The 18,492-nt window shown below is 42.7% G+C and overlaps 1 protein-coding gene across 39 annotated transcripts in view; it reads left to right on the top strand.

The window, feature by feature from the left end:
- Positions 1-15,703, top strand: part of LOC130267280 (protocadherin gamma-A4-like) — a 357,909-nt gene extending 342,206 nt beyond the window's left edge. For all 39 annotated transcript variants that reach the window (XM_056516783.1, XM_056516771.1, XM_056516766.1 and 36 more), the window contains exons 3-4: positions 3,093-3,184; positions 12,486-15,703. In XM_056516783.1, the coding sequence (XP_056372758.1) occupies positions 3,093-3,184; positions 12,486-12,709 (316 nt within the window). In that variant the 3' untranslated portion in view covers positions 12,710-15,703. The remainder of the gene's footprint in view (positions 1-3,092; positions 3,185-12,485) is intronic.
- Positions 15,704-18,492: the final 2,789 nt, after the last annotated feature.

Consider the following 18,492-nt stretch of genomic DNA (forward strand, 5'->3'; position numbering starts at 1 on the left):
ACTATCTTCGGGGACTTTTTTATGTTACCTCAAATGTGCAGCGCTCTCTCTCCACCTGAGTGGGGTGCGGATTTAAGGCAACAGGTTAGGGACGGCCACACACATCACATTCCCAGAATGATGATTCAGATCATAGGGTTTGGGGTGGGCATGTTTTTTTTGTTTTGGCAATGCTCTGGGTCATCATTCTGGTAACATAACCTATTTTATCATTTTACGGCCCACTGTACCCCACTTTAGTAACTTAGTGTACCCCATGTAAGGCTCCTTGAGGGAGGGTCCCGCTGTTCTGGTTCCATGTAAATGCTCAAAGCCCCTGACTGCACTCCTGCTCTTCCGAGACCTGGTGTGCACCCGCACCCTAATATGAGGTATGTCCTTACTCCAAAGAAATGTATTTACAAATTTACGGTGACATTTTCTCCTATTACCACTTGTGAAAATGAAAAATCTAAGTGTAAAAAATTAATCAGTGTTAAGGCTCACTGGACCCCTCGTTATGTTAATTGAGGGGTGTAGTTTCCAAAATAGTATGCCATGGTGTTTTAATTTTTTGCTGTTCTGGTACCAGAAAGGTTTCCTAAATGCAACATGCCCCCCAAAAACTAGTTCAGCAAAATTTATTTGCTTTCCAAAAGCCCAATGTTGCTCCTTCCCTTCTGAGCCCTCTAGTGCACTCACAGAGCACTTTATATCCACATATGAGGTATTTCCTTACTCGAGAGAAATAGGGTTACACATTTTGTGAGGAATTTTCTCCTATTACTCCTTGTTAAAATGAAAAGTTTGGGGTAAACACCAGCATTTTTGTGTTAAAAATCAAATTTTAAATTTTCACATCCCAATTTAACGAAAGTTCGTCAATCACCTGTGGGGTGTTAAGGCTCACTGTACCCCTTGTTACGTTCCTTGAGGGGTGTAGTTTCCAAAATTGTATACCATGTGGTTTTTATTTACTGTTCTGGCATCATGGGGGCTTCCTAAATGGGATATGCCCCCCAAAACTCCTTCCCTTCTGAGCCCTCTAGTGCACTCACAGAGCACTTTAAATCCACATATGAGGTATTTCCTTACTCAAGAGAAAATGAATTACAAGTTTTGGGGGGCCTTTTTACCTTTTACCCCTTGTAAAAATGAAAAAAATGGGGCTACAATAACATTTTAGTGTAAAAAATTGAGATTTTTATTTTTCTCCTCAATTTTGCTGCTATTCCTGTGAAACACCTAAAGGGTTAACAAACTTTTTAATGTCATTTTGTATACTTTGAGGGATGCAGTTTTCTTAATGGGGTCCATTATAGGGGATTTCCAACATAAAGACCCTAAAATTTACTTCTAAACTTAACTGGTCCCTGAAAAATTCTGATTTTTAAATTTTCGGGAAAAATTTGAAAATTGATGCTATACTTTGAAGTTAAAACATGTCAAAATATGTAAACTTTATGATGCAACATAAAGTAGACATATTGTACATGTGAATCAATATGTAAGTTATTTGACATGTCCCTTTTCCTTACAAGCAGAGTGCTTCGAAGTTAGAAAAATTCAAAAATTTCAAATTTTTCCAGAAATTTGGGAATTTTTCACCAAGAAATGATGCAAGTATCGACGTAAATTTACCACTAACATAAAGTAGAATATGTCACGAAAAAACAATCTAGGAATCAAATTTATAAGTAAAAGCATCCCAGAGTTATTAATGCTTAAAGTGACAGTGGTCAGATTTGCAAAAAATGCTCCTGTCCTTAGGGTTATAATGGGCTCCATACCCAAGGGGTTAAGGGGTTAAAGACAAGGAGGAAAAAAAATTTAAATGAAGTGTTTTCAAGGCCAACACCTGTTGTGTTCTTAAGGGGTTAATGGAATTTATGTAATTCTGTTCACACAGAGTAATCTCCATGCAGAAATTTCCAACATGGATCTGAAACATAAAAAGCAAAAATTGGTCAGCGCATCCTACACAACTGTTATATATACATGTCAAGTACACTGGTGCAAGTTGCTGCAGCTGAACAACAAATACAAACAAAAGAATTACAGCAGCACACTGCTAGCGCTAAGATATATGTGTAATATAACACTTTTTTCATTGCAATTCTGCTATAGAGAAAAATTGAGTTGCTTACCATTTGGCCAAATAGTATGTACCATCTCACCACGATAAGGCGACCTCATTTGTGACGGACCCTACACTATAGATATGCCTTTCTTGGGCTAGCACTAAGTCTATAATTTCTGGGCATGTAAAATCTAGCTATTCCCAACCACTCCACCCATTCTACTAGGTGGAGTAGGGAATAGCTGGATTCCACTTGACAGCTTTTTTGGAATACTGCCACTGCAGTTTTTGAGCCAAGGCCAGAAGTGGATTCGTGAGGAAAGAGTATAAATCCTTTATTTATATTTTACATTACTTTAAATTACACTCCTGGTGTTGGCTCAAAAACTGCAGTAACGGTATTCCAAAAAGTGGAAAAGCAGCCTAACAGTAGATTACTGATTGAATGGATCAATGAAATAAATATGTAATCATTGATCTGTATGAGCAATCAAATTATTGTTTATATGAGTGCCCTAGGAGGACTAAAAAAATGTTAAAGAACTATTTAAAAATTTGTAAAAATCTCCCTATGATAAAAATTTAAGTAAACTCCCCCTATCCCATTTTTCAAATAAAATATGTAAACAAAAAAAAATTATAATTTGGTATCAGCACGTGCCAAATTGTGCAATGTAATTTTACAAATATTTTTTTTGTTGTTTTGCAGTATATTTATGGTAAAAATAAGAGTTTCATAGAACTAAAAACCAAAAATGCAAAAATGAAACTGGGCCAGTGGTTAAGGATCCATAGAGGTCCTAAGAGTCCTAGAGCTATGTGACTTCTAATAGTCGATTCCTCTTGAATATTATTACCTTGTTCAATTACAGTATAGTGATAGAAATGTGCCCAGCACAGAGTCACATTTACATGTATGAAAATTCCCATCTGTTAGCATCACCTCAGTGTTTCCTGGCAGCATGGGTAAACACCTGTTACTCCCTCACATTTGGCCTAATTCTCATAGTAAAATATCTTTTCATCTCTTTAGAACACAACAACCCACAGAAGAAGCTGGAGTGTGGCCAAACAACCAGTTCGAAACAGAAAGACTACAAGCAATGATCCTGGCATCAGCAAATGGTCAGTTTCCATGACGGTTATTGTAAAATGTCTTGGTCAGATCAAGAAGACTCTGTACTTGTTACTGGATATAAAGAATGTGTCATGCGGTGTTCATTCTAGTATTGTGAAATTATCAAAAGAGAAAAATGCTCAAAACTAAGAAGCAGTGTAAATGTCAATATTATCCTATGTCATTTTACAAGAAATAATATCCATTAGACCTGTATGTTCTGTCCAGACACAATTATTGATGTCATAAGACTGAGTTTGTCACTTGGCATAAAGCTCCATGATAAAGTGTTATCCGGAGGGGGCATTTAAATTCTTAACAACTAGTTCCCCCCCTATTGTTTGACAGGGGTCAGTAGCCACAGGAGGAACTATGTGTAGGGGGAGACAGGATGGTGATGTTAATGTGCTGTCTCCTCCTGTCACTTACTTAGCAGTAAAGCTACAGGGGCAGGTGGTGGGAGACACCAAAGACAATCTGTGGCTTCACACTAGAGGTTATCCGACTTTGTTTATCACTGTTCTTGACAAGTGATTGGTACAGGTCTTGCCACTGGGACTTCCATATCTTAAAAAAGTAGAAATGTTGCCCCGATACACACTCATATGGCTGTTTATCCATGAACTTGTTGATTCACACGAATTGCCCTGCTATTTACTGTGCGCCTCTGGCAAATAGCATGACAAAACAATGTAGGAAATTATCACCTTGCATATATAGTTATTTAACTCAGATAATTGCTGGTTAGGTTTCTGAGTGGAGGGCAGTGTCCTGAGTAATGTGAGTGGAGAATTATAATCTACATATTTGACTTGGGTATAAGGCTGGAATAAACAGTAGAAGTTTCATGGATGTAATTTGTATAATGTGATATCTGCCGTTTATAAATCAGTCATCCTAAAGCTTGCCATACACTTCAGACAGGGGCCATGTGCTTCAAATGCAAAAAGGGGTACAAGCCACTGGCACACACCTCTGGTGGAGGCTAACCCTCTCTAAAAAACAAAATCATAGGGCTTGTTCAAATCCAGCCTGATTCTTCTCTACCTTAAAGGGACACTCCTGTGGAAAACATTTTTTTTTAAATCAATTGGTGCCAGAAAGTTAAACAGATTTGTAAATTACTTCTATTAAAAAAATATTTGTCCTTCCAGTAGTTATTAGCAGCTGTATCCTACAGAGGAAATTCTTTTCTTTTTGAATTTCATTTTTGTCTTGTCCACAGTGCTCTCTGCTGACAACTGATGCCCATATCAGGAAGTGATGCCCATATCCGCATAGCAAATCTTTGCTGCTCTGGACAGTTCCTGACATGGACAGAGGTGTCAGCCGAGAGCACTGTGGACAATACAAAAAAGAAATTCAAAAAGAAAAGAATTTCCTCTGTAGCATACAGCTGCTAATAAGTACTGGAAGGATTAAGATTTTTAAATAGAAGTAATTCACAAATCTGTTTAACTTTATGGCACCAGTTCATTAAAAAAATAAAAACGTTTTCCACCGGAGTACCCCTTTAACGACGCAGGACGTATATTTACGTCCTGCGCCGCCTCCCGCGATATGAAGCGGGAGGCGGCGCAGCGGTCCCAGCGCTCATCAACAGCCGGGACCCGCGGCTAATACCACACATCGCCGATCGTGGCGACGTGCGGTATTAACCCTTTAGAAGCGGCGGTCAAAGCTGACCGCCGCTTCTAAAGCGAAAGTGAAAGTATCCCGGCTAGTCAGTCGGGCTGTTCAGGACCGCCGCGGTGAAATCGCGGCGTCCCGAACAGCTTGCAGGACACCGGGAGGGCCCTTACCTGCCTCCTCGATGTCCGATCGATGAATGACTGCTCCGTGCCTGAGATCCAGGCAGGAGCAGTCAAGCGCCGATAACGCCGATCACAGGTGTGTTATACGCCAGTGATCAGCATAGGAGATCAGTGTGTGCAGTGTTATAGGTCCCTATGGGACCTATAACACTGCAAAAAAAAAAGTAAAAAAAAGTGTTAATAAAGGTCATTTAACCCCTTCCCTAATAAAAGTTTGAATCAACCCCCTTTTCCCATAAAAAAAATAAAACAGTGTAAATAAAAATAAACATATGTGGTATCGCCGCGTGCGTAAATGTCCGAACTATAAAAATATATTGTTAATTAAACCGCACAGTCAATGGCGTACGCTCAAAAAAATTCCAAAGTCCAAAAAAGCGTATTTTGGTCACTTTTTATACCATAAAAAAATGAATAAAAAGTGATCAAAAAGTCCGATCAAAACAAAAATCATACCGATAAAAACTTCAGATCACGGCGCAAAAAATGAGTCCTCATACCACCCTGTACGTGGAAAAATAAAAAAGTTATAGGGGTCAGAAGAGGACATTTTTAAACGTATAAATTTTCCTGCATGTAGTTATGATTTTTTCCAGAAGTGCGACAAAATCAAACCTATATAAGTAGGGTATCATTTTAACCGTATGGACCTACAGAATAATGCATAGAAACGGAAGCCCCCAAAAGTTACAAAATGGCATTTTTTCTTCGATTTTGACGCACAATGATTTTTTTTTCCGTTTCGTCGTGAATTTTTGGGTAAAATGACTGATGTCACTGCAAAGTAGAATTGGTGACGCAAAAAATAAGCCATAATATGGATTTTTAGGTGGAAAATTGAAAGGGTTATGATTTTTAAAAGGTAAGGAGGAAAAAGCGAAAGTGCAAAAACGGAAAAACCCCTTCATGACCCAGCATTTTTTTGGCTCATGTTCTTCCTCCTCACATTCTAAGACACATAAAAATTTTATTTTCCACTGACAAACTTGTATTAGGGCTTATTGTTTGTGGGACAAGTTGTACTTTTCATTGGCACACTGTATTTTATCACATAATGTAGTACAGAGCCAGAAAAAAAAAATATGTATGTAAGGCAAAATTGAAAAAAATGAGATATTCCGCAATTTTGTGGGGCAATAATTATTTTGTAATGAATCTGGCATGCTAACTTTATTCTGTGGGTCAGTATGATTCCAAAGATGTTTTATGGGGGGGGAAAAAATTGAAAACTTAAAAAAAAAATCGGACCCCTATAGCTTGTATAATTTTCTACAGGATCCTGCAGGATCAGGAATGTTATTAAAAGTTTGGACAATTGAGCACACGACGATGATACCAAATATGTTTAGCTTTTTTACAGTGTTTTATTTGAAAAATGGGAAAAGAGGTGATTTAAATTTTTATTTGGGGGGGATATTATATATACTATTTTTTGCACACATTTTTTGCCTCCCTATAGACCTATCATAAGGTGGCTTACATAGATCAATGTAATGCTAGTGCATTACAGTGATCTATGTTATCTGCGCTCAATTGCTAAGGGCTGCTAAAGGCAGGCAACCCATTGTTGCCCTGCGATTACATCACAGGGGAGGGGGGGTCGATGGGACCACTAGACACCAGGGATTACTGGCATTTACTGTTTGAATGTCATGATCACTGTTGATCACAACATTTAACCAGTTAGATTATGGACATTGGAGCCAGCTTCGATGTCCATCATTACCATCAGATGTCAGCTGGGGATGGGGATCTGCAGGTTATGACGTGAACCTGATGTGCGGGCCCCTCACCCGACCCATGATGTACTGGTTCATCATGGGATGGGAACGGGTTAACATCTGCCATTGGGAAAGAGCCCCAATGCACATTAGATGGTCAACATGCTCATCATTCTTAAAAAGTTACTATAATTTAAAAAAAACTTTTTACATATTGTCACGATCCCGGCTGGTAGGAGGTGGATCCTCTGTGCCAGAGAGGGATTGGCGAGGACCGTGCTAGTGGACCGGTTCTAAGTCACTACAGGTTTTCACCAGAGCCCGCCGCAAAGCGGGATGGTCTTGCTGCGGCGGTAGTGACCAGGTCGTATCCACTAGCAACGGCTCAACCTCTCTGACTGCTGAAGATAGGCGCGGTACAAGGGAGTAGACAAAGGCAAGGTCGGACGTAGCAGAAGGTCGGGGCAGGCAGCAAGGATCGTAGTCAGGGGCAACGGCAGGAGGTCTGGAACACGGGCTAGGAACAAACAAGGGAACGCTTTCACTAGGCACAAGGGCAACAAGATCCGGCAAGGAAGTGAAGGGGAAGTGAGGTTATATGGACAGGGAGCAGGTGGAAGACAATTAAGCTAATTGGGAAGATTGGGCCAGGCACCATCATTGGTGCACTGGCCCTTTAAATCGCAGAGACCCGGCGCGCGCGCGCCCTAGGGAGCGGGGCCGCGCGCCGGGACAGGACCGACGGAGAGCGAGTCAGGTACGGGGACCGGGGTGCGCACCGTGAGCGGGCGCCACCCGCATCGCGAATCGCATCCCGGCTGGAGGCGGGACCGCAGCGCACCCGGTCAGTGGATCTGACCGGGGCGCTGCAACAACGAGGATGAGGCGAGCGCTCCGGGGAGGAACGGGGACCCGGAGCGCTCGGCGTAACAGTACCCCCCCCCTTGGGTCTCCCCCTCTTCTTGGGGCCAAAGAACCTGAGGAAAAAAAACTCAATTTTTCCGTGATGAGGTCCGATGCACATTAGGAGGGGTTCCGTGCGGTAACGCACGAGACAGTCCAATTTTTCATTGTAAACACAATTGATGTAGAGGGGTCTGGCGAGACTGGTCACAGGGACGTTGAACCTGTTGATAAGAGAGGCCAAAAAAAAATTTCCTGCAGATCCGGAATCCAAGAAGGCCATAGTAGAGAAGGTAGAGGCAGATATCCGCACAGGCACAGTAAGGCGTGGAGAAGCAGAGTTGACATCAAGAACTGTGTCACCTTTATGCGGAGTCAGCGTACGTCTTTCCAGGCGGGGAGGACGGATAGGACAATCCTTCAGGAAGTGTTCGGTACCGGCATAGTACAGGCAAAGATTCTCCATGCGGCGTCGTGTCCTCTCTAGAGGTGTCAAGCGAGACCGGTCAACTTGCATAGCCTCCGCGGCGGGAAGCACAGGAACGGATTGCAGAGGACCAGAGGAGAGAGGAGCCGGGGAGAAAAAACGCCTCGTGCGAACAAAGTCCATATCCAGGCGGAGCTCCAGACGCCATCCGGAAGAACGCATGTCAATGCGAGTGGCAAGATGAATGAGTTCATGTAGGTTAGCAGGAGTTTCTCGTGCGGCCAGAACATCTTTAATGTTGCTGGATAGGCCTTTTTTAAAGGTCGCGCAGAGAACCTCACTATTCCAGGACAACTCGGAAGCAAGAGCACGGAACTGAATGGCGTACTCGCCAACGGAAGAAACACCCTGGGACAGGTTCAGCAGGGCAGTCTCGGCAGAAGAAGCTCGGGCAGGCTCCTCGAAGACACCACGGACCTCAGCGAAGAAGGACTGGACTGTGGCTGTGGCAGGATCATTGCGGTCCCAGAGTGGTGTGGCCCCAGACAAGGCCTTTCCAGAAAGGAGACCACGGCAGAGTCTAGAGTCCTCATCAAATTTGTCCGGCAGGGACAAGCAGGGGTTAGGAGCGGCCGGTTGCTGCGGAGGAGTTGCAGGAGCCGGCGGAGGAGATGGTTGTTGCAGTTGCAGCTGCTGTAACTGTGACTTCAGTTGCTGTGTCACGGTGGACAAGTATGCCAGCTGGTGATTTTGTTGAGTGATCATCGTGGAAATGTCGGCAAGACTTGACAGCGGCACCTCAGCGGAATCCATGGCCGGACGCTGCGGAGGAGTTGCAGGAGACGGCGGAGGAGATGGTTGTTGCAGTTGCAGCTGCTGTGTCAGTGGCAGCAGCTGCTGTAACTGTGACTTCAGTTGCTGTTTCACGGAGGACAAGTATGCCAGCTGGTGATTTTGTTGGGTGATCATCGTGAAAATGTCGGCAAGACTTGACAGCGGCACCTCAGCGGAATCCATGGCCGGATCTACTGTCACGATCCCGGCTGGTAGGAGGTGGATCCTCTGTGCCAGAGAGAGATTGGCGAGGACCATGCTAGTGGACCGGTTCTAAGTCACTACAGGTTTTCACCAGAGCCCGCCGCAAAGCGGGATGGTCTTGCTGCGGCGGTAGTGACCAGGTCGTATCCACTAGCAACGGCTCAACCTCTCTGACTGCTGAAGATAGGCGCGGTACAAGGGAGTAGACAAAGGCAAGGTCGGACGTAGCAGAAGGTCGGGGCAGGCAGCAAGGATCGTAGTCAGGGGCAACGGCAGGAGGTCTGGAACACGGGCTAGGAACAAACAAGGGAACGCTTTCACTAGGCACAAGGGCAACAAGATCCGGCAAGGAAGTGAAGGGGAAGTGAGGTTATATGGACAGGGAGCAGGTGGAAGACAATTAAGCTAATTGGGAAGATTGGGCCAGGCACCATCATTGGTGCACTGGCCCTTTAAATCGCAGAGACCCGGCGCGCGCGCGCCCTAGGGAGCGGGGCCGCGCGCGCCGGGACAGGACCGACGGAGAGCGAGTCAGGTACGGGGACCGGGGTGCGCATCGCGAGCGGGCGCCACCCGCATCGCGAATCGCATCCCGGCTGGAGGCGGGACCGCAGCGCACCCGGTCAGTGGATCTGACCGGGGCGCTGCAACAACGAGGATGAGGCGAGCGCTCCGGGGAGGAACGGGGACCCGGAGCGCTCGGCGTAACACATATCATCAACACAAGTTTTCTTCGGTCCGGGTCTGGGTGTTCAGTATAGTTCAGTAAGTCTATAAAACTCATCTCCTGTTATAAGATGGTAAAATCAATGAGATGGGAAGAAAAGAGCTCAACCATGTTCTTCTCCTGGCTCAGCAATCAATGGGGGTCTGAAAACAAAAATTCTGGCATGTCTGTATGACGGACTAAAGTTTTTTTTTCAAATGATCGTAATGTTTTGATCTAATGTTTATAGCCAGCTACAGCAAATGACATCATGTCCCGTTTGTTTTACCCACATGATGTACTGTAGCTATGACTTTGATTTAGGTGTCTGGACAGAAAGTATTATAACGTATGAGTGCTCTTCCGGGCAAATGCTCTCAGCTCTAAAGTTGCTCCTCAAAAAGATAGGCTGATATTGATCGGTAACACGAGTGCTACAAATAGTGGTCCTTTGCTTTTAACTGTGTCAGTTCATTGGTAATTCTAAGCTGTTACTATCTATGATCTAATTCCTCTGAGATATTAGAGCACATGAGTGCAGTCAGCTCAAAAAATGGAAATACATTTGTTGTATCGAACAAGATAATAAGTTCTTCCCATCAGTGTGTATGTGTTTTTTATACTCTTCCTTCTACTTATTGCCAAGCAATTTGCATTTTTTCTTAGAACTGAAATAATCCCCAGGTTAGTGTTAATATATTAGGGGATTCCATACTGCCCATCCTCGGGTGCCTTAAGATCCCATTAGAAAGCTCTACATTGCTATTCATAACATTTAGATATAGTTCATCGACTATTGTCAGGGCTCATTTTTTTGTACCCTGTGCCAATGTATGTGGTGGTAATCTGTCTGGACATCCATCATGATAATCAGCCAGTGATTTGTACATTCTTTAGTGCCCATTGTGTCACCTTTGAATATAATTTGTCTTTCCTGCTTAATTTTTTAAGTGATGGACTATAAATATATATTTTTAATAAAATGTAATTAAGACTTTTTTTTTTATCATAGCAAGTTGGATACAATTACTGCATGTGGCCTAATCTACCAGCCTGGATGTGTTCTCATAGACTCGGATATGGCCACAATGTTCATGAGCATTTTTACTCTATGCAGCTGCAGTATATGGCTGTGCCATCAACATGTAGCTAAGAGATCTAGATTAAGTCGTGATCTCTGAGGCAATTGCTAAAGAACATTGGTTCTACCTTTGCATAAACCCCACCTTTTTTGTTGCTCAAATTGTCCTGCCAAAATCAGGAGTGTTGGTAAGCATGCTAGAGATCATTGGGGACCAGGCTCACAAACTCACACCATTAAATAACATGTAATTGACATGTATTTATAACAAAACAACGCTTTAAGAACATGTTTACACATCCAGAATTTCTGTGCAAAATTCCACATTGAAATTCTGCAGTAGATTCCACAGCAGCAGGGTCCCATTGTATTTAATAGGATTCTGCTGCGCTGTGCACATGGCTTAATAGATTCCAATTTCTGTGTCCACAGAAAGAAAGAACCTATATATTCTTACTGCGGAATCCACAGGGAATGCAATGCTATCTATGAGACGGGGGATTGCCTGCGTCCTAGCGCCGGCATGTTATCCTGGGGCATGCAGTCTGCGGAATGTCCGCTTGAAGATTTTCTGTGCGGACATTCCGGAGGTGTGAACATAGCCTAACTGTACTGTATAGCAGATTTTCTCAAGCCTGAGCTCAGATTACCCATAGGGTATAATTACATTCCCAGACACTGGCCTCAAGTGAATTCAGTCGTATATAAAAGCACAGGTAGGTTAGACCTAACAGAGCTCCTTCTCTCTTGGAAAGTATTGTACTTTAAAGCCTATCCCTTATCTGCAGGGTCCCAGTAGGTTGCCTAAAGGGGTACTCTGCTACTAGACATCTAATCCCCTATCCGAAGGATAGGGAATATGATGTCTGATCGTGGGGGTCCTGACGTTGGGGCCCCTGTGATCCCCTACAGCACCCGGTGTTCTGAACAAATGCCGGGTTCCGGTGGCAGTGTTCGTGGCATCACAGCCACTCCCCTCATGTTTCACACCACACCCCCTCTATTCATGTCTATGGGAGGGGGTGTGATGGCCAACATGCCCCCTACCAAAGACATGAATGTAAGGGCTGTGGTGTGATGTCACAAGGGGCTGGACATGATATCACGATCACAAAATGTTCAGAACATTGGGGCATGGGAGTACCCCTTTAACTACTTAATTAATATGGGAATGTCTCCTAATGGCATTGTAAATCTGTCTTTTAAATCTTTGACTATTGCCTGTCAACTTATTTAGTCTTCATCCCTATGAATGTGCTCCAGAACACAGTATAGTTATCTTGTAAATACTAGTAGCATATAGGCAGCAGCAACTCCATAAGGTGCAAAAAGTGGATTTTATTCACACAACGTGAGGCGACGTTTCGGTTTGCTCACCAAACAATTTTCAATCAATGGTGAGCCAACCAAAACGTCGCCTCACGTCGTGTGAATAAAATCCACTTTTTGCACCTTATGGAGTTGCTGCTGCCTATTTGCTACTATTTTATGGACCCCTGAACCTGGGCTCTATGCTGACGGTATCCGTGCACTTTACATTGGGGATGTGCTGCTCTCCTTCTGCTTTGGTATCTTGTAAATACACTACAGCTGATAAGTATTTGTTTGATTTTCAACAGAAGCTGCTGAAGGAAGTTCTGCTATGGTTGGAGGAACAGGTACAATGGGACTCAGTGCTCGCTATGGACCACAGTTCACACTGCAACATGTCCCGGACTACAGACAAAACATCTACATTCCAGGAACAACATCAACACTCACAAATGCTGCTGGGAAAAGAGATGGAAAATCAGGTGCACCTTCAGGAAACAAGAAGAAATCTGGTAAAAAGGAGAAGAAATGAAGTATAAATCCTGCTTGTAAACAGAGCAGTATCCCGTAAGAACATCCCCAGCCAAAATCTCCGAGTGATGTTCAATGTCTTAACTACAAAGGAAGAGAGCGTTAGTTTGTGTCAGTCATCATCAGGGCTAGTAGTAGGGTCCTCTCTGCTATTAGAACTTATGATGAGAATACTAGTATGGACACTGGATATCTGAGCCCTATCGAAATGCGCCAAGATTTTCTATTGGCCTTCTTATATTTTGCAAAGTCATTTCTTAACCAATGATGTACTTTTTACATAGCGTCCAGCCTTGCTGGGAGTATTCTGCATTCTTGCTAAAAAAAAAAATTCTTCCAAATGTATATATGTACTGCTATATAGTTATTTATAATTTATCAGCATCAGAAAAGTATTCTTTAAGCTTTGTTAACCTACATGGCTTTTTTCTTTTTCTTTTTCTTTTTTTTTAAAGCAAAAATCGATTTAGAAAAAAAAAATGATGATATTTGGTTTTAGAGTATATTTCCATTAGTAGACAATTTTCTTTTGTTAGGTTTTTCCTGTAAAGAATTTTATGACACCTGAAATCATCAAAATATAAAAAGATAATAAAACAAAACAAATGATTTGTGGCTTAGAAAATAAATAAATAAATAAAACTATAGCATGTCTACAAAAGGACAAACGCCAGTGTCCGGACCATTCTCGGTAAGAACAGATCCATTTTTGAAATTTCATAAGAAATGTTCAGGGAACATGCTAGAATCCAGAAGATTTAGACTTGGTGTAGGAAGTGGGAAGGACTATGATTCTCAGCTCTTAAAGAGCAATTCATTGGTTTCCATTGTTGCACCAGGGAATGCATGTGTAATAGATACTTTCTGTCAGCATTTCTACAGGATTGTCTTCCTTCTGCATGTATGTACCCAGCATGGAGTGTATGCATTCTTTATATAGAATGAGAAAAAAAAAGTGAGCCCGTTTAATGAAGGCCGGATATTACCGTATTTTTCGCCCTATAGGATGCACCGGCATATAAGACGCACCCAATTTTAAAGGTGCAAAATCTTTAAAAAAAAGATTCTGAACCCAACAGTGATCTTCAACCTGCGGACCTCCAGATGTTGCAAAACTACAACTTCCAACATGCCCGGACAGCCGTTGGCTGTCCGGGCATGCTGGGAGTTGTAGTTTTGCCACATCTGGAGGTCCGCAGGTTGAAGCCCACTGGTAGGAGGTAGTACTCACGTGCCCCCGCCACTCCGGACCCGTCACCGCTGCCCTGGATGTCGCTCCATCGCTGCCTCCGCGTCCCTGTGGTGTCCCCGACGCTCCGGACGTCTTCTTCCCTGGGATCCACGCTCTCCGTCACCGTCATCATGTCGCCATCATCACGTCGCTACGTACGCCGCTCCTATTGGATGACGGGACGGCGTGCACGACGACGTGATGACGTCGAAAGAGAGCGCCGGCCATGCAGGGGATCCCGGCCCGGAGCAGACACCGAGGAGGCAGGTAAGGTCCCTCCCGGTGTCCTGTAAGCTGTTCGGGACGCCGCGATTTCACCGCAGCGGTCCAGAGCAGCCCAACTGAGCAGCCGGGTTAGTGTCACTTTCGCTTCAGACGCGGCGGTCACCTTTGATCGCCGCGTCTGAAGGGTTAATTCAGGGCATCACCGCGATCAGTGATGTCATGTATTAGCCGCGGGTCCCGGCCGTTGATGGCCGCTGGGACCGACCCGATAGGTGTGTATTCGCCGTATAAGATGCACCAACTTCCTCCCCCCCCCCCCCAGTTTTGGGGAAGAAAAAGTGTGAAAAATACGGTAAATGTCAGAGATTGACATCAAGGATTGCTTTACTTTCCATCAGTTATTAATAATTAAATCACAACTTTAAAAAAGAAAGGAATTACATTGAAAAATGAAGTTGCATTGAAGAAGTCAAATATCAGGCCTTCATATAGGAAAAAAAATAAAAATAAAATAAAATTACTAATAAAAATGGCCACCACAAAACAGAAAGAGTAAAAGTTCTAGTTAAAATTTACTTCATGCCTTGCAAACCTGACACTGACCATGTGAAAATTTAAAATATAGATTTTTCCCTTTTTATTTCACATTTCTGTGTGATTTTTTTTTTTGTGTGATTTCGTTTCGTTGTTTTTCATGTGATGTATGGTAGCTGCTAAGAGCCAGTAGCGCACGCTTATTGTTTAATGATGATTTTTTTATTCTATGTTTCACATATATTACATATATCTTTTCACTAAGCAAAAAAAAAAAAAAAAAAAGGGCAACAATGAATCATGTTTGCAATGGTTGTGATGAGAAAATGTTGATTTTTATACTCATTTCTGGTTAAGTTTCTGTTCTGGAAATTTTTTGGAGGTGGATGAGAATTTCTGATGCCTTGAGCAGTAAAGCGTTGTATACTATGCTTGCTGCTTGACAATAATAACAGCACTACTTATATATGAAAGCATCATACACTAACCTCTGCATACTATGCCAATGCCGCTCCTGTATCAGCAGGATCCAACCACTAATTCAACCTTTACATAGGTATCGACACAATAACCTTTTTCAGAGCTTGTAACACTATTGAATAGGGCAGTCGCACAAGTTGTTTAGTGGTAGGTGATTTATTTTTTTTTTTAGTTCTTTACTTTATAACAAAACCTTCATTGTAGTATAGATGGTATTGTAATATAGTAATTCCGTGATCCTTCCATCCCTGTATATAACTTGTGGGCTGCAGTACTTTAATTCCTCTTGTATCTTTGTGTGGTTTGTGATATAAATGTACATTCAATTGAATTCATCCGTCTTTTCATTGTGTCTATTTCTGACCTGTACTTTATGATTATAAATATGCTTTCACCCTTCTTATACCAGTATAGACTAATGTCAATGTATTACACTCAAGTTTTATACAATAATATTTATATTGCTTTTTCTTTCTTTGAAGAAAAAAAAACCTGAAAATAAATAAAATGTTTTCTTCCAAACAATATTTCTCTGCACATTTTTTCTTACCTTAATTTTATGATGAAATTATAGAGGTTTTCTCTATGTTAAATATGTGAAGACAAGGGGTGTTCATTTTGGCAGGAAACTTAAAAGGGGTATTCCGGGCAAAAACGTTTTATCCCCTATCCAAAGGATAGGGGATAAGATGTCTGATCGCGGTGGGCCCGCTGCTGAGACCCCCCGCGATCTCCCTGCAGCACCCGCATTCTATGCGGGTGCTGAATCTCCAGTTTCTGAAATGTGATTCATCAGACAGATCACCCTCTGTCATTGTCCAGTTTTAAAGGGATTATCCAGGAAAAAACTTTTTTTTTATATATCAACTGGCTTCAGAAAGTTAAACAGATTTGTAAAATACTTCTATTAAAAAAAATCTTAATCCTTTCAGTACTTATGAGCTTCTGAAGTTAAGGTTGTTCTTTTCGGTCCTCTCTGATGACACGTGTCTCGGGAAACACCCAGTTTAGAAGCAAATCCCCATAGCAAACCTCTTCTAAACTGGGCGTTTCCCGAGACACGTGTCATCATAGAGCACTTAGACAGAAAAGAACAACCTTAACCTCAGAAGCTCATAAGTACTGAAAGGATTAAGATTTTTTTAATAGAAGTAATTTACAAATCTGTTTAAGTTTCTGGAGCCAGTTGATATATAAAAAAAAAGTTTTTTTTCCTGGAATACCCCTTTAAAGCTCACATGTCCATTGTGCTCTCTGAGCTGGATAGGGGTCAGCATGAGCACTCAAAGCAGTCTGTGTCTATACACGACATATGTAGCAAGCTGTGATGCACTGTGTGTTCTGACACCTTTTTATCATAGCCAGCATTAAAGGGATACTCCCCAGGAAAACATTTTTTTTCAATCAACTGGTGCCAGAGTTAAACAGATTTGTAAAGTACTTTTGTTTTAAAATCTTAACTCTTCCAGTACTTATCAGCTGCTATATGCTCCACAGGAAGTTCTTTTCTTTTTGAATTTCCTTTCTCTCTAACCACAGTGCTCTCTGCTGACACCTCAGTCCATTTTAGGAACTGTCCAGAGCAGGAGAGGTTTGCTATGGGGATTTGTTCCTACTCTGGACAGTTCTTAAAATGAACAGAGGTGTCAGCAGAGAGTACTGTGGTCAGACAGAAAGGAAATTTCAGAAGAAATACCTCTTGAACATACAGCAGCTGATAAGTACTGGAAAGGTTAAGATTTTTTAATAGAAGTAATTTACACATCTGTTTAACTTTCTGGCACCAGTTGATTTAAAAAAAAATAATACATTTCCTGTGGAGTACCCCTTTAGTGTTTTCAGTAATCTGTGCTACTTTAGGTCTTCTGTGGGATGTGATCAGACCAGAAAGACTAACCTTCACTCTCTACATGGGTATGTTCACACTGCGGAATTCCCACGGAATCCGATGAGCGGAATTCGGCAAGTGCCGCGCGGTCCTACTGCCGCGGCCGGCTGCCAGGCTGAATCTCCGCTCGCTGAATTCCATGAGAAGAGGTTCAGCTACATATCCATAGTGTGAACATACCCTATAGGTTGAATCATTATACTGTAAGGGACACATAGGGGGCATTGTTACTTTGTAGAGGACACAAAGATGGGCATTATTACTGACTGGTGAAGAAGATCACTGCTTTAGTATGGGTAGGCACTATTACTTCATGAATTACAAAAGGTGACAATATTAAGCTAGGGCGACTTTGGCTACGACACAGGTTGTCACCGTGTTTTGCTTCCTGAATTGTTACAGTCAGGTAGCAAAACATTAACTAAGTTGCAGCAGAATTCTCCGATCTCAACATGGAGCTCTGTGGCTTTTCTTTTACTTTTGCCAAGGCCAGCATGTTCTACAGCAGGATTTTTAAAGGAATTTATCAACATGAAAAATGCAGTATAATCTACCAGCGCATGTTCTACAGCAGCTGGGAAAATTAATGTACAGATTTGCGGGGAAAGATTGTGTAGTACTTGTATTTTATTCATATAAATCTCTACTCATTCTAGTTTTAGGAGTCCTATGGGTGGTCCTAATTAAAACAGACAGCTTACTGTATGAGTGTGTCTAAAAATAGCTGTCAGGCACTGATACGAAGCAATCACTGGACCCCTAAGCCCAGAATAAGCAGAAGTTAAATTGAAAAGAATACAAGATACACAGAATTATTCCCCTCAAATGTATATGTCAATCGGCTCAGCTCCTCCTACTCTAAAACATGATACCCGCAGGTCAAACAGCATTTTGAATGTGGCAGGGTCCCCTTAAAACACCTATTTAGAAGTATAGAGCAGTCACAGAGATTTGTGCAAATCTACCAGGCTATTGGCTGTTCCTTCTTTAGCAGCAATGTGTTGTGTATTACACAGGGCCGCCATCAGGGGGGAACAACCCATACACTTGTATGGGGCCCGGAGCTTCAGGAGGCCCGGCCGTCACTGGACCTTTTTTTTTTGGTTGTCAGTTAGTCAAGTCAGTGAGTGGGCCACCACTCCTGACTGATAACTTACACTAATCATGGTCACGCTGGCACTGCTGTGGACAATGCTGATCCCATGCAGCAGGGATACCTCCGGGGCCGTCCGGTCTCTTTAAATTTGCAGTGGTCGGCGGGAGGTACTACTTACTCCCACATGGCCGCTGCGCATTGATACAGCCTCCGCCTCACAGTAGCGCTGTGGCAGAGGCTGAGCACAGGAGAGTCCGCTCCGCTGGCTAAGGTGAGTGGTGGCAGTCCGAAACTAGCACTAAAGCAGTGCCGGCACCATAAATTTATATA

This window comes from Hyla sarda, chromosome 4, assembly GCF_029499605.1.
Source record: "Hyla sarda isolate aHylSar1 chromosome 4, aHylSar1.hap1, whole genome shotgun sequence".
Lineage (NCBI taxonomy): Eukaryota > Metazoa > Chordata > Amphibia > Anura > Hylidae > Hyla > Hyla sarda.